General features: G+C 40.1%; 1 protein-coding gene across 5 annotated transcripts; it reads right to left on the bottom strand.

Moving 5' to 3' along the window:
- Positions 1-3,667: 3,667 nt before the first annotated feature.
- Positions 3,668-20,496, bottom strand: MCM8 (minichromosome maintenance 8 homologous recombination repair factor). 5 transcript variants are annotated; one of them, XM_072857301.1, is made up of 19 exons: positions 20,480-20,496; positions 19,964-20,122; positions 19,692-19,769; positions 19,103-19,185; positions 18,783-18,932; positions 17,922-18,025; positions 16,306-16,504; positions 15,381-15,466; positions 13,682-13,833; positions 12,551-12,746; positions 11,732-11,762; positions 11,311-11,451; positions 9,540-9,681; positions 8,699-8,894; positions 8,211-8,424; positions 7,045-7,254; positions 6,370-6,446; positions 5,693-5,882; positions 3,669-4,473 (listed from the first exon to the last, which is right to left on the bottom strand). In XM_072857301.1, exons 2-19 carry the CDS (start codon positions 20,076-20,078, stop codon positions 4,381-4,383), a joined length of 2,457 nt encoding a protein of 818 aa, XP_072713402.1. In that variant the 5' UTR covers positions 20,079-20,122; positions 20,480-20,496; the 3' UTR covers positions 3,669-4,380. The 5 variants fall into 5 exon arrangements, with proteins under 5 accessions (XP_072713404.1, XP_072713402.1, XP_072713401.1 ...); XM_072857300.1 differs by lacking the exon at positions 20,480-20,496 and adding an exon at positions 20,407-20,449; XM_072857302.1 differs by lacking the exon at positions 20,480-20,496 and having other exon boundaries at positions 19,692-19,766; positions 19,964-20,468.
- Positions 20,497-20,645: the final 149 nt, after the last annotated feature.

Genomic DNA, 20,645 nt, shown 5'->3' with positions numbered 1-20,645 from the left:
AGGGGCATGCTGCCTTTCACAGGGACCTCACCAGGCAGGAGAATTGGTCTGACAGGAACCTCATGAAGTTCAACAAGGAGAAGTGCAAAGTCCAGCATGTGGGGAGGGATTACCCCATGCCCCAGTACGTGCTGGTGGCCTACCGACGGGAAAGCACCTCTGCAGGGTGGAGAATGGAGTCTCCGGCTGTGGAGATACTCAAAATCCGCCTGGATGTGGAACTTCACACCTGGCTCTAGGTGGCCCTGCTTGAGCAGGGAGGTGGAGTCCCTTCCCACCTCTGCCATTCTGTGGTTCTGAGCACAGGCCCCAGAATTCCAGAGAAGGGGAGGTGGAACCCTGCTTCTGAAATTCCAGTTCTGTTCTCTACCCATTATGTCCTGGTTATATTGTGCAAGTCTGAGAAGATTTATTACATGTGGAAAACAAACAAAAAAACCCCCAAACCCTGCATTAATCTGTTGGCAAAGATGAAAATCAATGTCTAACACCTACTTCCCATTGGTTGATACAGCAGGTTGCCTCCTCATGTAGGATCAACTCCCAGTTTGCAAGGTGTGTCTCCTCTGCTGCCCAAATGCTAACCCTCATGGACAGATAACAACTACTGTATACCCATGCAAGACTGACAGTTCATACATTAAAAAAAAGCCATTAACCACAGTTACCATAAGAAGCAAACAAAACCTGGAAAGAGCAGACTGCTTGCTGCTTAAGAGTTCGTATGTAGAGCTGTAGTTTCTTAGTTTTCTCTTAAGCATCTCATCCTTCAAATTAGTTTTCAATTTCAAGTATACTGAAGTAGGTTCACACTGAGGCAGCACTGAGCAGCGTAATATGTTCTTTCAAATCTGTAAAGCTCGTATTTTCATACAAAAATTGCTGTGGAAGCATGCTGTAGGCATGTATATAAGCATGACATAAGGACATGATCCTTATGTCACTTAATAAAAAAGGCAGAAATAAGCTTATTTTCTTACTTTACAATTCATGTGACATATCTTACCTTAGAAATAAAAGGGGGAAAACAGAAGTATCAACAACGTGTTCTTGAATTTTTTTTTTTCCCAAATGCTTACACTGAAAGCTGCTCATTTGCCATTTTATTGCACTAGACCATGATTCTGATTTCATCCAAGTCAGGAAACATTCAGCACTTTACTCTTGCAGAACACACATTCTTCTGTGGCAGGAACGGAGTTACACAGTATCCTGGTTTCAGCTGGTAGAGTTAATTTTCTTCCCAGTAGCTGGTATAGTGCTGTGTTTTGGATTTAGGATGAGAATAATGTTGATAACACACTGATGTTTCAGTTGTTGCCAAGTAGTGCTTACGCTAGTCAAGGACTTTTCAGCTTCCCCTGCTTGCCAACTGAGAAGGCTGGAGATGCACAAGAAGCTCAGAGGGGACACAGCTGGGACAGCTGACCCAAACTGGCCAAAGGGATATTCCACACCATATGACGTCATGCTCAGCATATATATAAACTAGGGGAAAGCTGGCTGGGGGGCTGCTGCTGGGGGACTGGCTGAGCATCGGTCAGCAGGTGGTGGGCAATTGCATCACGCATCACTTGCTTTGCATATTTTATTATTACTACTACTACTATTTTATTTCAATTATTAAACGTTTTTTATCTCAACCCATGAGTTTTCTCACTTTTACTTTTCCGATTCTCTCCCCCATCCCACTGCGGGAGAGTGAGTGAGCGGCTGTGTGGCCCTTAGCTGCCTGCCGGGCTAAACCACGGCAGTCCTTTTTGGCACCCAATGTGGGGCTCAACAAGTTGAGATAACGGCAAAACTGACCAGAATGTGTTAGAACAAATTTGTTATAAACATTCATTATATTAGTTTGATAGTTGCTGGGCAAAATGTTGATTAATTTTCTCTCAAAGTTGTCGTGCTTGCTCTCGGGAGTTGTGTTATGTAGCACCTTACTTGCAGCAGATGGTCCCTGTAGTGCTGTTTGTTTATCACTTCTGGAAGCTGGGTCAAGGTTATGGTTTTGCTGTACTTCGTAACACTGGCTTATGATATGATAAAATGGCTGGCCCTGAGACAAATCTGGTATTTGTACTCAGTATTGTCATCATCTCCATACTTTGGGAACCATCTCTCAGAAACTATTAATAATTACAATCTTTACCTTTTCTCCTCAGAGAGCCAATTTATGGGGGAGATGCCTTCCTTCACCTTTCCCTTCTCCTCCAGGCTAGTTACAATAGCTCTTGAGAATTTTGAATATCCTTGGGATGTTCAAACCGGCATGTTCCTGTTGCTCCTACTCCTGAATGTGCTTCAGGTCTTGTTTAAGTTTAAACAACTGTTTAAGAATACCACCCAGAGATGTACCTCGAGGCTGGATAGTTATGAGTGGCAGGGTATGTGGGATAGCATGGGCAAGTACCTAGGACAGTGGGCATCTCCAGTGTTTTGGAACTTCACCACTGAACAAGTGCAGAATCCTGAAAAACTAGTAAAATATTTGGAAAAAGTATGCTGTCACCCTGGCAACTCCAGAGAGGCACAAATCACTGCAACGTGCTGGGGCCTGCCCCATGCCTACCGAGCCCTGCTCAACACTATTCAGTACCTTCAAGGGGAAGAGAAGGTCTCTGGATCTGATAACAAAACAACAGGCATGGCAGCTACTCCAACTGCTGTGACAGGTGCTGTGGCTGAACCAGAGAACCAACCTGTGCTGGTATCAGTCGCCCCTATACGCAAGAAGAAATCTTGGAAGCAAGTCAGCTCGTTTAGTAACGGATGATGAAAAAGCAAGGCCATCACGAGGAAAGGAAGAAGAACTCCTCAAAGGAGATGGTAACCACCCGATCCCTATCCCTGAGTGAGCTGTGAGATATGTGGAAATATTTCAGCTGTCATCCAGGTGAGCCCATTGTCACCTGGCTGCTCCAATGCTGGGATAACAGGGCCAGTAACCTGGAATTAGAGGGTAAGGAAGCCAAGCAACTAGGATCCCTTTCTACAGAAGGGGGCATTGACAAAGCAATTGGAAAAGGGGCACAAGCCCTCAGCCTCTAGAGGCAACTTCTCTCAGGCGCGAAGGAAAAGTATCCCTTCAAGGAAGATGTTATATGTCACCCAGGCAAGTGGGCCACCATGGAGAGAGGTATCCAGTACCTGAGGGAATTAGTGGTGCTGGAGGCGATTTATAGTGACCTGGAAAACAAGCACTTATCCAAAGATCCAGATGAAGTCCAGTGCACGTGACTCACGTGGCAGAAGTTTGTATAGAGCGCACCACCGTCATATGCCAACTCATTGGCAGTAATGACCTGGAAGGGTGGAGAGGCACAAATGGTGGATGAATTGGCTGTCCAGCTCTGGCAGTATGAAGAAAGTCTCTCTTCCTCCCTCACCTCAGCTGTGGAGAAACTGTCCTGGGAGTTCCAGCAACTCAAAGAGGATATGTCCTGCTCCCCACTTGTACAGACCAGTATCTCGGCGATTAGGAGTAAGCATTCCTCTGCTCAAGAGAGAGCATATAGAGGGTTACAGACCACGGGGTACCCTGTGGTTTTACCTGCGTGACCATGGAGATGACACACAGAAACATACACAACATGTTCGTGTTATATATCTTGTAATGGCCTTTAACACCCACACCAGTGTTCACTGTTACTGTATAACACCCTTGAACAAATCACAGATTTCTCGTATATAAAGTTTAATGAAAGACATAAGTAAAATACAATTCCTGTTTTATAAATTAAATATCGTAATAAGGATATTTTCTTAAATCAGAGTTGCATTTCAAATAAAACCTCAGCTACAAAGACCAATAAATACAGAGCTGCAAAGCAGAAAATTAAGTCAGTTTCAGTAAGGTATCACTTCTTACAACTACAAAACTGCATTGTCTCAACCTGAAGGTTCCCAACTTTTTGGAAACATTTCTATACTTTAAATTCCTCAAATGAACTACAATGCTAAAAAACACAACTCATCATCTTCTCATGAAAGATTCCTGGTTTTAAATTCTGGGTCCAACGTCTCTTTTAGAAGTAAAATCTGTTATGGCACTGTGATAATGTTGATATAAAATACACTTTCCACTCCTCAAGGATGATGAAGTACATGCTAGTCTTACCCAGTCTCATTGGGGCTAGCAGACCTATAGGATGAGTCAAGCAGTAATACCATGTGTCAAGTTTGTCCTATGGCAGCTTAAAGCAAGCCTGTGGGCACTGCTAGTTTCTGAAAGGGAATCTCACACCTCAGTAAGCGGCAATGCCAGCAGCGCATCAACTACTGTGGTAGGCTGCAGTTTGGCATGCTTTATTGCTGCAGATCCATCAGTCCATTCCAGATGTAATGATTATGTCTCAATAAAGTTTATCACAGTGGCTCATTTCACATAGTCTGAAGCTGATAAACTCTTGAACCTTTTTTCAAAAGATAACCCTGATCATTTAGGGATCCAATAAAGCTTTCAAAATCAGATACCTGGGGAAAAAAAGAAAGACAAAAATAAATATCATATTGGAAGAATGACATTTTATCTGATGTAAAGCAACATAAACAGTTGGAAAAAACTTAGCGAAATAAAGTGAACTAAGAATAGGTTAGTTTCCTTAGCAAATGGCTGACCTGCTAGGAGGTGGCATACAGTCAGTTGCACCCTTTTGTGCTTTACTTACTCTCTATACTTTCTGCCTGCAATAAAGTGTGTAACCTATGTATAAAAATCTAAGTTCCGAAACAAAACTACTTACCAAAGAAAAGTCTGATTTCTACAGCTCTTACTGATTTCCAACTATTTGTTACAGGTGTAGAACTTTGAATGGGCAAAAAATATTCTATATATAAAGGGAAAATTAGAATTAATTGTATTAGCTATAGGTAACTAGTTGCTGAATGAATGAATGATTGATCATGTGATAAGAGAGCTGGCAATAACATGTTCTGTCAGACAGGATTATGTATAGTCAACATCTGAACAAGTTTGGAGACTGAAGCTATCTCGTTCCAGCAGGCCAGAGTAGGTTAACCAGGTAATACAGAGAACAGCAATATTGCCCGTAGTAAGTTCCATAAAGAGAAGTAGATGTAGTGACAAATAATTTTTCACTCATTACACCTGAAATCCAGTTTTAAGTTTTAAATCAGCATTTAAAGCTTTTAATCATGAAGCAAAAAGTAGAATTAGCTATCGGTATTTTTGTTTGGCTGAAGTCCCCCCCAAGTACAGAATGCAAATCAGTTACGGGATAAAGCACATTTGTGGCCATCTGTCCTACATGATGTTCCTATCAAGTTACAATATTAGGACACTTGAAGCAGGAATGAAAACCCAAAACGTATATTTGGGCCAGAGAAGGCCAAGCAGAAACGTCACTGGGGAGCCAGAGGCAGTACAGTATACTGAAACCAAAAATTGCCTTTCACAAAACAAAGCAGAATCTTGTTAAGGACCGGCTTCAGAAGCAGAACCAACCCTTACTAGTGCAAGGAGTTGTTACTGTCAAACAGCTATAAGATTAGTGAAGCTTACAAACAAAAGCAATTCAGGAAGCGTTCAACCTAAAAGCAGCAAACACTGCTTATTTCTGTTCATTGCAGAGAGGCACAACAGATGTATCTTTTCCACTTCCCATTTTACAATAGATAATTTTGACTGGTCTTGCAGTTTGTTGTTGAAGAAATGCTTGATTTCCAAACTTACTCGTATTTGTAGCTCCTTCGCAATCTGTCGAAGCTGTTGCAAGTCAAAGAGATTGTTGTAAGTTCTCTCTGCAATACTGTTAAGGGCCGAAACAAATCTTTTTGCTTGTGACCGATTGCTCATCCCAGACCCATGCTGTGAACGTTCAAAGTCCAATTTTCCAAACTCATCTGAGTAGGTTCCCAGCATGCTAAAAATATATTAAAAAGAGATCAACAGGAGGTAAAAGCAAGAGTACATGAATTTGCTTCCTGAAACATAACTGCTTGAGAAAGCTTTCAGAAGCCCCATAGTGACTTTCTTACTAGGGGATGGTTTCCTATCTAGGAAACCTAGACTAAGCATCTGTCCAAATCACTTTTGAACTTAAATTGTTCAACTGCAACAGAGAGTAATCACATAAGAGAAAAACCTTTGAGCAGCACCTCATGTCTAAGTTACTGCGCACTGGTATACATAACCGCTAGGATGATACAACTCAAAGGCCTAAGGAATTGTATTCAACTTAGGGCTGCTCTCAGTTTTTAAAGAGCAGCTAACAAATTTGAATATTAGTACCAAGGGGCCTAAACTTGATAAAGTAATTTCTTCATTGTGTTTGTGTATCTGTATTTAAAAAAAGTTTTGAATGAATAGGACTGTGATGCTTTATTTATTTTTAAAGCAGTGTATATTACCTATATTTCATTATTTCTATTACATCCTCAGCATCTTCCTTGGTAGATTTCTCCCTTAATTCCAGCCTTGATCGTGCCTTAAAACAAAACAAAAACCCCCACAAAGGTATATTTAAGATACATTACATCTGAAGTGAAAACAAGGCTACAATCACCCTACAACAAGCACAAATTTTAGGAGCAGAGATGGAACCTGAGCCTACAGGATTTAGAGGAAGATTCCTCTACTGTTTTTTGGATAGTGTTTGGATCTCCTTCACACTTGCATTATTAGGCTATGGCTTCAAGTTTATTTGCTTTTTTAACAGCGCATTCTTGGGAAGCAGCAGATCACAAATAGTGTTATTAAGGCATAGTGTTAGGAAAAACAGTAGCAGTTTAAGTTCAAGATGGGCAGCAGCTTGTACCTGCCTGCACCTACCTTTTCTCTTTTTGCGAGAATGTGATAGATTCTCTTTCCACCCCCTCAAGGGTGTTTTACTTTATATAGAGGCTTTAAGCAACAGTAGTCCTTAAGCATTTGTAAGTCTCTTGCATTCTGACTTTTTTTTTTTTTTGAGCACAACAAAAAAACATAGCCATGAAGAAGCTGTCAAAAATATTATAGGATATCAGTAGTAGTTTAGGAATAGTCTCTTTGCTTTCAGTCCCTTAGGTATTACAGCTTGCATTTACCTCCGTAAGTCGAATGAGTGACTCGAGCTGCCTCGTGGTGATTGGTGTGCTGTCTCCTCCTTGGTTCTGTTTCCGGAGCTCAAGGTAGAATTCCTGGAGGACCTGAGCAGCTTCTGGAGATAAATTTGGGTGAACATACTGCCGAGCATATCCAATGTACTTCCTCAGCAGCTGATGTGGAATGGCATCAAAGTTTTCACCTGGTAAGATCTAACCCAATTACAAAGAGCTTAGATTTCTGTCTGTCAGAACCCTATACAATACAAGTTTTAACATAAAATCTTCATTTTCTATGCTTTATCTGGTGGAATCTTCACTGCAAGGTCTTTAGGGCTTCATATATGAACTGTGTACTTTAAAAGTCCATACACTATGCTTAGACATGAAATTAAAACACACTTGGCCATTTCAGAAAAAGCAGCTGAAGCTTCTCATTTGCAAGGATAAGAAGTGCCAAATATGATTTAACTATATCAAGAATTCTTTCTCAAAAAGAGAAAATCCAATTTCCCAATTGTTGTAAGATATATCTCCACAGAAGATTAAACCATCACTGCTGACATCCTGTTTCCAAAAATGCGGCCGCTCCAGTAGGGGATGTTCCTCCCAAGACCTGGCATTTGACAATATCAGCCCTCAAACTGATCACTTAAGTTTATTAAGAAATATCCTTCCTCTCCTATAATCCCCAAATCTGTCACAAGTTGCAGATGCCCAAGGATTTGTTTACACACTGCTTTATTTGGATTCAATACTTCACAGCACATTGTGTTATATCAAGTTATTATATCCATCCTAGTTCTGTAGCTCTTTATTGAAATCTAACAGCAAATTTGCTTTAGAGTATCTCATGCAAAGTGTCTTCTCACTACCGCAACCAAAAAAAAAAAAAAGCTCAGCTAATAAATTATCTTCTGTGTGGAGATGAAGATGGCTTGAGACACATCTTTAGCAGCTCCAGCAGGGTGGGTAATGTTAGCTACAACAGGCAATTGGTAGTAACTGGTGGCTGGAGCCTTAAATGCTTCCTCTTTAATTCAGAGCCAATTATCAAGAGAAGAATGGGAGCGGGAGACTGAGGACATCCAGCAGGTCAGAGTTGCCAGGTCCCAATGCAAGGAACACCACAGGAAGGGGCATAGCAACAGTCACAGGACAAGTCCTACCTTTAGTCTTTCAAGCAGTGGTTGATGTGAAACAACTTCGAGAACAGAGCAATCCTGCATGTTGGTATGAGTCACAACACCACTGCTGCATGCTGCCTGCTTTCCAGCTCGGATTGCCATCACGTGCTCAGACAGCAAGTGATCGTGATCTTCATTTGGGGTGTCCAGCAAAATGAAAACTAAATCAAATCTCGACAATAAAGCACTCCCCATTCTAGAGTAAAGACAAGAAAACCACACAACACTCATAAAGTGGAAAAATTACAGCAACTCTGCTCCACTTCAAAGACACTTAAAAAATCCTGTCCCATTCATTCAGAATAAAGTAGAACAACAATTTCTCTCTCAAAAGCCACAAAAAATTTTTACAGTAAGTTTGTGTTCAAGCTCCAGGAAACTAGAAAGCAATTACATACAAACTACAAGACTGCCAGCAGCACCTGTTCCTGAATGTGAACTAGATCAGCAGCATTTCAGAAAGTGCTCACTTTAAGTTCTCAGACACTGTTTTGGCTTTGTTATAATGTCCTCCAACTGGGTTTGCTGCGGCAACAATAGACGTCCGAGCTGGCAAACTGCAAACAATGCCAGCCTTGGCAAGGCTGATACTTTGCTGCTCCATGGCTTCCAACAAAGCCTGATGCTGGTTTCCCATCTTATCAAATTCATCTATTCCACAAATACCTGGAAGCAATTAACACAAGACAAAGACTTATTAGAAAACACATTAACTGATGGACAAGTGTATGCTACAATCCAGTGCTGACTGTACAGTCTGATAGATTGTATGTTACATTCTATCAGAAGTCCAACCAAATGTCTTAGGAGACATTGGACCAAGTCTCCATTTCAGGAAGGTTTGTCTTCATTTCACACTGCTGCAGCTGAACCATTGTGAAGTTGGCCTGGCTCACAGAAACAGTGTCTTCATTACACATTAAGATGACAAAACAAGCTTTTTAAAAATAGAAATAAACACCAAATCTCATAAGCCAGCTATTTTTTAAAAACAGTAAGAATCCAGTAGCTGCCATTAAGTCAGAGATCTCTCAACAAGGAAATCCTAGTTCTTTGACACATTAAGTAAGGCTGGCATGTGAATTGCAGAACTCCAGTTTTCTACATATCCTAAGCCCTAGGAAAGCAGGAACCACCTCCAGAGAAGTCACTGGAGGAGCTCAGAACATCCCAAGGCGTGGAAAGCCAATATCACACTTCAAATTTACATTTTTAGTCCACAATTACGCAAGCACTGTAGTTAACCCTAGACTTAGCAGCAACCCCCCTCCATGTTTGTTCATACAAAACCTGTAGCATTACAAGTATTACCTTGATCTCCAAGCACTAAAGCACCAGCTTCCAAGGCAAAATCTCCAGAAGCGCCATCTCTAGACAGTGTAACAGTCAGGCCAGAGCTGGTGGAAGTATTACCACAAACATACACACCTCGAGGAGCAACGTTACACACTGCCTAAAAGAAAAAGAAATACTTTTTCCCTCCCCAAGGTGAAGAATTTGATAAGCCTTATTCTAGAGAAACAATTCAAAGCAAACCCAAGTTTATTTCTTTCTACTTAACGTGGCCCAACAGTAAAGTTATAACTCCTTGCGACCCCAAGAGACATACTTCTGCAAAACAGTAGAAATGACTTTGGTCACAATACTTGCGCACAGCCATGTCTACGTGTTATCAAAACTACTAGGACTTTGGGCACAATATTTACATTTCAAAGTATATTGAAATGCTTGGGGACATGCTGTCCATCACAGAATTGCATATATATAGTTTCTGTATCTTCAGACCCCAAGGTCTATTTAGACTGACATCTTGTCTGAGTGCCCAACACAAGCTGCTTCAAAGAAAGCATGCATAGTTTTCCCCACAACTAGGGGATGAAGGACAGTCCTAGTCTTGTCCATGCCTCTAGTATCCAGAAAGCGGCTTAGAATTTGAAATATTAACTAGAAAAGCAAAGCATAGTAAGCTTGAAGAAATTTTACATAGACTGGCAAAACACAGGTGTGTTGCAGTTAAATTTGCCTAGAATACAGTCACCATAACTGGATTTTCCCAGTAAACCACTATAGTTACTGGTGCCTCTATTTCATTTAAAAGATGACACCAAAAGCGTATTTGTTCAGTACCAGATATGGGACAGGCACTGAGTATTGAATAAAAAAAAAATCCAACCAAACAAAAAACCTGGCTCCTACACAGCTTTGGTTTTCTCCTTGGGATTTTTTTTTCCTGGGACAGTGATGACTGAGAGGAGCCTTGTCTCAGGGTCTTATCTGAGGAACAGATTACTAGCTTTTCTTGAATGGAATTCCATTATTTAGTAACGACGTGAAAAAAACAAGTCATCTATTGTATGCTAGAGTCCCCATTCAGTGAAAAAACAATTTAAAGATCTGTTTGCCAAGATGCTTGCATACAAATCCATCACTAAGTTATTGCAAGTCATACGCTAACATAACATGTCCACATTAGGAAGACTCAGACTTTTCAAATGAGGTATGCAATGATGCAGGTCTAGGTGAAGTCTGTCCCTCTTTCACTTCACAGTAACCATGGGAAAAGACATGGAACTTTAAAACCATTCAGTTTAAGATTAAAAGATTCTATTACTAGCTGATTTTGTCACAGTCATGCAGAAATGCCCACCAAGATTAAAACCCCAACACAGCAGCAGGTCCCTTTCCCAAAAAGCCGAGATCTGTGTTAGCAACATAGAAATAGGGTAAGAGAATGGAAGTAAACCTCACAGAAGGTGAGTGACATGGTATTTAAAGTTACATTAATTCCAAGAGTGTACTTATTTGATTTGACAATGGATCAGCTAAATGAAGATATACCTGCTTTGGTAAGTGTTTTAACAGGCTTGATCCCTTCTGCAAGGCTCCCAGGAAGGAGAGGACAGTAGGGGGCCCCTCTGGGTACTATCCTATATTTGAGGCATCCTACATGAAAAGATAGCTCCAGCCAGCTCAAGCAACTCTTTGGTCTTATCACAGCTATCCTACCTTGCTTACAAGAAGTCAAGATAGCAAGGAGTTAGAGAAAAATACAATCAGACAATAGAAATAAATCAACCCATACTTGCAACATTTGACTTTTTCCTAATCCTGGATCTCCAACGACCAGAACATGTGGATCTCCTCGCACCGGGATTCTGTTCTTGTCATCTACAAACTTCTGACATCCTCCAAATAATGCCAGGGCCAAACCTGCCTTTACAATCTGTAGTGGTACATACCAACACTAATAAGTATTTGGTCATGGTGACCAATACTGACAGCTCCCTAGAATCGGCTGTAATAACCCTTTCCTTCTGGATGGCTGAACTTAAGGGTGTAAGACTGCCACCTCCTTGTCACCGAAAGTGACTTGAGTCAGTCACCTGTAAATACAGTCCCTGCCCCTTCCCCCCACCCCAGATAAGCTTTATAAATCCTTTAGAGTTTACTGTGGCATAAACATTTCAAACTGAAGTTACAAGCAGAGCTGTTAAATTACTTACCTCATGGCCATAGATTGCAGGACAGAGAGAGCTGAAAAACAAAGAACACTAACATAAGGGGAATATAAATCTTGTATTACTATTAAATAATCACTTGTTCTGTCTCTCTTGTCATACAATACCTCTGTAAACATATAAAACTTTTGGTTAGCTGTTGCTGAATTTCTAACAGAATCAGTTTAAATCATCAGCATCAAATTTCTTGAAATTTTCGGATAACCAGATATGCTTGAAATAAGAAAAGCCTTTCATCTGAGTTCACACAAACACAGAGAACAACCAGTCTCCCAGTGGTTTCTGCACCTGTTCTTATCTTAATCAAGTAACTAGCTGTAACCCTCCTTTGAACAGTGCTATTTTCTGTGTTCTTTGACTCCACTGGGAGGACACCAGGGACACTCCAGCTAGAAGGATACTTCTCAGTCTGAACTGAGGGTCTTTCACACCCTCAGTTCTCACACCTTTTTCCTCTGCTGTAGAAAAGCAGAGCAGAGAACAAAATAGTGCTTGTGAGTTGAATTTGCTCAGTGAGGAGCAAAATTAATTAATTGGGTTTTTTTACCCATGGCTTTCTGTCTCAGGGTTGAACTGACACACTCCTAACTTCCCTGTATCCTTAAATCCCTCCCAGAGTCCTAACATCCCCATTGCAATACGTTCACTTCCTCCGAAGCCCCTTGCCCATTAAAGTTCGTTCAATCTCTGTGGTATGTATTGCACAAGCCTTAGACATTTCATAGCTTTAACATTAGCTGTCACGTTTGTCTGAAGCTGGTCACGCTGATTCAGAATTCTAATCCTAGATCTGACACAACTTACTTCACGATGAGCCTGAACAGATTTTCCTCAGCTTGAATTTCTTGAACAGCATAGAGGTCTTTAAGTGAAAACTCCATGAACGATCTTTGAAAAGTCTCATCAAAATTCTTTGGTTTCTGTCCTTTACTGTTGCTGACAGAATTTGCCTCAATGTACAACAAGAACATACACTTGTCATTCTTATTTTTAGAAGCTCCTGTTAGAAAAATTGAGAAAGAATGAAGGAATATTTTTTATATAATTAAGTACTGATGTTATTTAGAAATGGCATAGGGCAATTAAGTACATTAATATTAAGTACAGTCATGTGCAAAGTGTTCATATTTAGGTAATTGAACATCTACGTTTTCAAAAATTGATGCAAAGTAAGCGAGTTTCTAGTTATATTTGTTCTTTAAGTTCCCTCCATTTAGGTACACAATAAAATATTTTGCTGGATTAGGAGGGTATATGTGTATAGAGAGAATTTTCCCCCAGAAGAAATGGAAGTTTTCCAGGAATTTTAAATTATTCTAGTCAAATAATTTGAATATAAAATGTTTCCACTCAATATTTAGAGGGAAAAAAACCCATAGTGCAGAAGAATTAAACATGTAGCTTAATAATTAAACATTTTCTATAGCCCCCAATGATTACTGACCAGAGAATGTGGTCTCACTGTAAATCAGTACTGCAGTTCTCTGCAATATATTCTATTACAGCCTCATTTGGGGGGGGGGGGGGGGCGGGGGAAGAAAAAAGACAAGTCTCAGAGAGACTTTAGGAAATAAGGATGTCCCCCTTACATTAGTGGTCCAGAGAAGGCTTTCCTATCAGCTCACATATTGAAACATCAGATGTCAGACTGGCACTTCAGATTCAGGACCAGAGTTGTGTATAGACCGGTGGGTTGCAGAACCCCCTCTCTATCAGTGGATGTTAGAGACAGCGCTTCTCTTGGACAGCACTGCTTCTGGCTTTTTCAAAATAACTCCTCATTATAAAACTTCGGCAACTTCTGAAGAAATATACACTTGATGCGTTTACAACTTTGAGAGCTCAAATTAAGGGGGATGGCTGTTGTTGTTTGTGTGTAATCACTAGAAAAAACTCCACCCTAGGAATAAGGTGTTCTCAAATGATGTATTTTACCTTCCTCAGTGCTCAACACCTTTACTATCCCTGTAATTGTGACCATATCTCCTGGGACACAGCTGTCCACAAGATCTTGAACCAGCTCACATTCGATTGTGCGAGGGATTCGGCCTGCTTCTCGCTGATCATCTGACATGAGCTCCTGCACCCTACAAAACATGAGGTGAGAGTACACTCCATGCATAACACTTCCAATTCAATTACAGCATACAAGATCTGCAGCTGTGTGCTTCCAACCAATCCTTTCCAAACTGAGAAGGGAGACCACAGAAATGCCCTGATAAACACTAGGAACAGCAGTGCTGAATTTGGATAAACAGACTTTTTCAGCTCAGACTTTAATAAATGGGTATATATTACACATAAATCTAGAAAGACAATAACTATGAACTCCAGAAATAATAATCAATGTTGAAATTCAGATCTTCTAGCACCGATGAGCATGTTCATGTAGAAATAAGTACAGTACGTGAAATAAGATGGACCTCATATACAAAAACTAAGAGGTCAGACATTGTAGCCCTGATGAATACTTAATTGGCATTTTAACCCTAGCAAAGCCCAAGAAATTCCTCAGACCATAACAAGAACAGTAGCTCACTCTTTGTATAGTTGTGAAAGACTTGCAACTAACAAGTTCTTTAAAAGGTTCCAGTTTTGGCTCTGCACTTAGAGCTCTGATAGTTTTCCTTGAAGCTCAGTTTCAAGCTTTTCTTAAGAAGCTGCAGTAAACAGCACCCTCTAGAGATGCTGACAAGAATGTCAGCACTATTATTTAAATGAATTTTTAAATGACTTATTACAGGACGTTAATTAAAAAAACCAACATATTTAGATGTCATTTGGCACAATAAGACTTTTGATACAGAGCACGTGAACTTCCAGAATCTGAATGTAAGAAGTAGGAAAAAGTAAGTAGAGTCCTGTTTTTTCCAAGCTGACACCCTTACTGCAGTAAGCTAACGGGATAGACAGGAAACAACACATCAAACTCTTCTGAACGTATATTATGGGGCAATAATAGGATGGTCATAGCGCTGATAGCGCATAGTAGGATGGAAGCAATGAAAACCAGATCCACCATCCACCTTTCTACACTTTAACATTATTAGTTTCTATAGAAACAGTAACTTGTTCCCCCATACCAAAGATCTCAAATTTTAGGCATACCTACTTGCTGATTAGACATAGGAAGTAGATGAATGGGCAGGCACAGCACTATTTCCTTCTACTGAGTGTACCTTAAGGACTAGGGGATACAATCAATATCACTTCAAACTAAGATTTTTAACCCTCAAATCTACTTTCATTTTGTTCAAGTCAACTGTCACAGCTGACCAATGTAATTTAATAGGACTTTTCTAGCCAACTTATAGCTCATTAAAAGGAATCATTAAATAACGAATGCAACAAGAAACGATCGAGAAAAGCTGCGAAGAGCACAAACTGAACATTTCTCAAAGAACTCGGTCACGGCAGGAGGAATTTCCAAGAAGCTATTACATTGAGTAGGTTTAACATACAAAGAATACTAGTGCTCGGACAAAACAACCACTTTGCAATACAAATTTTGAAGAGTGCTTGCTGCAAAAGAGTAAGATTATTAAAGTTACAGTGTAACATGGAATGAGCCATCCTGTCACTTTTTGACTACCCTGTGCATTACATTTTTGTGCGGAAGGGAAGAGATGCTTACTTAACAGACTGCCAGTCCACTGTAGTGGTTAAAGGAGAGCTTCTGTCAGCTGTGAAGGACCGACCACGGCACTCAGGAACAAGGCACTGGAACAATAATAATTCTAATTCATTCTCAACCTTTTTTGAAAATCATGATTTGAAATTGCTTTATTTGATTTTAAAAAAAAAAAAGCAAACCAATGTGATTCATTAACACCATTTCAGGGAAAAAGCTAGTTAAGTTAGGGCTACAAATTAGCACATACATAATTAATCAAGAGCTATCAAGCACAGACACCTGAATCCTGACTCATAGTTATTACAGCAAATACAGTTGAACTGTATGATCCCCTTGGTGAACCAGTTTGAGGTTTGGGGCCAGGGGGGTAGTGGGAGGGGTTTTGTGTTTTTTTGTTTGGTTGGTTGTTTTTTGTTGTTTGTTGTTGGGGGGGCTGTTTTGTTTGTTTGTTTTTTGTTTGTGTTTTTTTAAATACTTGTAGATGTTCCAGAGGAGATAATTTTTTCACTTGAGCACAGCAGGTAACATAAAATGACTGAGCACTGTCCTCAATGAAATTAAAACAAAAAGTTCTAAATGAAACCCACAAAAAAAACCCCAAATCTAACTATAGAAAACAATTGCAGTGAGGTGGAGGAGGCTTTTTAAACATAACTGGTGAAACAGAACTAAAGAAATTTTTTTCTAGATTAGAGGGAGTTTCTATATATTGCTTTTGTTTCAGCAGGACACAATTTTTTTCAAATAACAAGGTTATGCAGTACTATATGTTGCATGGTAAGTTTAATTTTCTTCTAATGTGTCAGTTTAACCTAGCTTTAAATATCAGATTTAATTATTATTTTTTTTTAATACCAGTGGTGTTGCTTTTTTTCAAATCACTACAGATAAGGGAAAAGTATGATGTTAGATGGTTTTAACTTACCTTAGCTGGAAGCGTATACTTTCCATCAGGTAAAGGAACACTCTGAACATCTCCACATGTGCCACACAGAAAAGCTAGCTTAGTGCAGAGAGGCTTAATATTACTGACACGCACAACAGTACCACGCAAGGCAATATATTTTCCATAGCAGTTGGCCCGAACGTTTTTCAGCTGAGTTAGCGGATCATAGTTGTACACCCTACACAAAAGTTAAAAAAAAAAAAAAAACAACAAAAACCCGACAAAACAAAACACAAACTAACCCAAACAAACAGAAATCCCCACACACACCTCCACACAATGTTTACACACCAATTATTAACAGTAATCCAGAGCAATGATTAGAAGGATTTTTGTCTGCGGACCCATGGCATAGTCTTCGATTCCTGTTCTAGAAAGCAGCATAACATTTAACATTCCTCAGGTGTATATACCTCAACAGCTGTACACTTTGTGTATGTAGTGACACCTAGCTCCTGTAAACAACTGAGACTAGTGATACAGCAGAAATTACTTTATAGCCATCTATGATCATCTCTTTGAATTATTTCGGATTAAGACCAGAGTTTAGACTTGTGACACAAAAGGATCAAAGATTTATTATGCCTATGCTCCAAAAGGAAGAATGAGTTTTTGTGTTTCAAGGACATAAGAACCTCTCATCAGATACAACACACTGCACCTTGTTAAGGACAACAAAGAATACCTACCCAAATAATTCAGAATAACAAACTTTAAACAGAATCATTTACCATAGAATGGACCTCATGAGATTGTCTAGTCCAACCCCCCTGGTTCAAGCAGAGTCACCTAGAGCAGGTTGCCCAGGTACATGTCCAGTTCAGGTTTGAATATGTTTGTGGATGGAGACTACGCAACCTCTCTCACTGTAAAATAGCATTTTCTTGTGTTCACATGGAATTTTAAAAACATGGTGTTTTAATTTGTACCCACTGTCCCTTGTCTTGTCACTGGGCACCAATGAAAAGAGTCTGGCTGCTGAAATCTTGAGACTTTCTTGAGACTTTAACATTATGAGACTTCCATGAGAATTCTTGAGACTTTCTACTAGTAATCCTTTAATAGATTTAAGCTAGTATGAAATAACACATCCTCATACACCACTTCAAAACATCCATACAAGGAATAATAAATATTACCAGTTGTAGTTTAGGTCTACACCCTCCAAGTCAACTTCTTTACAAAGACAAGCCTTTTGCTAACAAAAGGCTTGATTATATGCCTTCCCAACTTCTCCAGTAAACTGCAGAAATTTAAATACATTTCTCTGTTTTTAATCAATACGTGTTTCACAGAATAGTTGTTCTACTTATAAGTTACTTTTCTATTTATAAGCTTTTCTAGTTATAAGCTATTTGTTCAGCTTATAAGCAGGCTTAATTTTGCTTTTGTCTTCACAACAACAGTTTAGCCTTTGTCATGGTGACGAAAAAAAGCAAAATGTACACTGTTTTTCTGGAAATAGCTTCACAGAGTCAAGTCTCTCAATAAAATAAATATGTAAGCCTTCAGCACCATGCATGGACACTGACAACCATTAGAGAAGAGGCAAATAGAGCCTCCTGAAAACAAAACAAAGACTCAACACCCATTACCTAGCATGAATGAGAGGCACATTTATTATAGGTTCTCCGTCAAGTGGTAATCCTTCCTGCACCTGCAGCTCCACAGCATGCCTTTCAAGGTCCTTCGTCAGCACCTAGACAGAAGAGAAAGGCAGACACAAATGTAGTATGGATTCAATTTGCTACTAAGTTTGATTACCATCCCTTATGATTAGAGCCACTGCTGAAGTCTAGAGCCTTCTGCTGTCCAGTGACCCCCACTAAACAGTGGTTTTCTGCTTCTGAGCAGTTTTAAGCTTCATTTTAAATTGAATTTAAAATCAACATATTTGTTGTCTTTGTTTCTTTAATTAAAAAAAAGAAAAAGAATGTATACAGTAATCTTTAATGCTGGTCAATGTGTGGAGTTTTGTTTGACTAAAGCATAAACATCTGAGAACTTGCCTGGCAACAAGCAGTGAATTGCTACTTTAAGAGACATTCAACAGAGCCAGGAATTCTTGAATCTGCTCACCATTCACCCACCAGAGCCATGGTTCTGCTGCATGAGGTGGGACACACAGCACAGGTAACTCACAGTACATTTAAAAAAAAAACAAACCAGGGATTAGAACTCCCAATAGGGAGTAACATAAATGTTAGAACTACACTTAGTTTTAGTCAACTGCTTTGATGATGAATAAGAGAAAGGCACCAAGACTAAAACATTTTCAAAACATTATTTTGTAGGCCATACAGACATGGTGGAGAGATGGAAGAGTTTAAGTTTTGAATAAACAGTAAATTTCTGTAAGACAGAAAAACAGAGATTTGGGTTTTATAACATAATTACCTTTAAGTCCCGCTGATTCTTTGTGAGGGTTATTCTATGTATTAGAACATCGTATTTACCTGATGAATTGCCAGACCCATACAGTGCAGTATTTTCTGAGGCATATCCCTTAATTCAGTAGATATATTTGGTATTGATTTAGTTAATTCTCTGTCTTGTATCAGTTCCTTATAATCCACAAGAATACTTCCTTTTCTTTCTATTTCATCCTGTGAAACATTTTAAGTTATTAAATACACTTAAAATTATAAACACAACACATCCAAATCATGTCATAAACATTTCATATCTATGATGGAGATTATTTTTGATGGAGAAAATACATAAAATCTGTGATCAGTAGGTTGTGGGGGGGAGGTGTTTTTTTTTTTGCTTTTACCTTATCATAAAGCTCAATGCGTTGCATGAAAAACTTTTCAAAGGCTTGAGTCTTCTGGACAAAAGGAGACTTGTCAGCATAAGCTAATTAGAAACACATTGCATTAATAATTGGCATAAATAATTAATTCCATTTCACAAAATAACAAACAAGCAATTTCTCTTCCATTATTTTTCTGCATTCCAAAAACTGAGGAAGATGATAGAACTCTACAGCATCACAGTAATGTTCTGTTATAAGACCTGTTATAAAGCAGAACTTCGTCTAAGGTGACATAAGACAAGCACATAGGATCAAGAAAAGTACAGCAGAGGTATGTATATTCCAGTCTTTGACAGACTGCAGGTTTTATGTGGCTAATTGATAGGTTTAAGATCATGTTTTACGCTATTCAAGATTCCTTTCCAAGGTTTGGAGCCTGCAGAGATTACAGTATGCCACAAGACCAAAATCTCTACTGCATTCATGTTTTTATGTAACAAATAGGAATTTCAGTTGCTTTGTGTTGAACTTATCCCCTCTACTTATAATCAGTTCTAGAAAAAATGGAATAAAATACTTGCTACATATAATTTGGGTCTAAAAATACCTTCAGAGAAATAAAGTTTCCAGCCTTTATAGGGAATATACTGATCCAACGTTGATTGAACTAGTCGAGATCTTACTACTGAAAAAAAAAAAAAAACAGGGACTAAAACAATGTGGTTACTAAAACTTTGCAATTTTATTCTCAGTGATCCTTTAGAGCACCAGGAGGCAATCAGCTGTAGTCACCCAGTGCAAAGGTAGGTCAAACAAAAAAGGTTGTTCTGAAAGCATTACGGCTTCAGAAAAGAGAGAGAAGCACAGGAGGTGGCTTACCAGATTCCGGCATTCTTTTCCACTCTCCTTTCTGTCCTCTGCCTCGCCATCCACCTCGCCAACCCTGAAAGCCTCTTCCCCGGGCGCATCCCCTGCCTCTAAGGTCCCTACTCATCTCGCTCTGCAGGCGTCAGTTTGGGGACGCAACAGCAAACTGAGCTAAAGAAATAAATTTTACCAGAAAATATTTAATCTAAACTAGGATTATTTGCCAGAGGGACTTCGCCTGCGGGGCTAGGAGTTAAGGCCCTGAGGTGCCTCGAAGGCCCTGCGGAAGACCCGGCCTCCTTCTCCCCGCCACAGGGTCCGGGGAGGCAAAGAGGAACCCCGCTAAGCGGCCCTGCCACGCGGCCCCAGCGATGAGGGGACGAAACAACGGCGCCAATCTCCCACAGCAACAGCCGCTGCTCGCGAGGGCTTTTGTCCCGCGCGGGGCACCGTACCGCCACGGATCGCCTGAGGAGACAAGGAAACCTTTCTCCCCCTCAGCATTCCGTTTTGGCGCCGATCCCTTACTTCCGGCCCCCCAGCCAATCCCGAGGGAGCATATGGCGTCGCCATGGTGCAGGAGGCGTTCCTCATTGGCCTGCTCTTTCCCTTCCGACGGGGTCTCTCTCCGCCTACTTGCCCTCCGCTTCAGCTTGCCTTGCTCCAGCGCGCAGGCGCCGTCGGCCCGCCGCCG

This window comes from Ciconia boyciana, chromosome 3 (assembly GCF_034638445.1).
Source record: "Ciconia boyciana chromosome 3, ASM3463844v1, whole genome shotgun sequence".
Lineage (NCBI taxonomy): Eukaryota > Metazoa > Chordata > Aves > Ciconiiformes > Ciconiidae > Ciconia > Ciconia boyciana.
The sequence above is the reverse complement of the archived record's forward strand: the minus strand, read 5'-3'. Positions and strand labels throughout refer to the sequence as shown.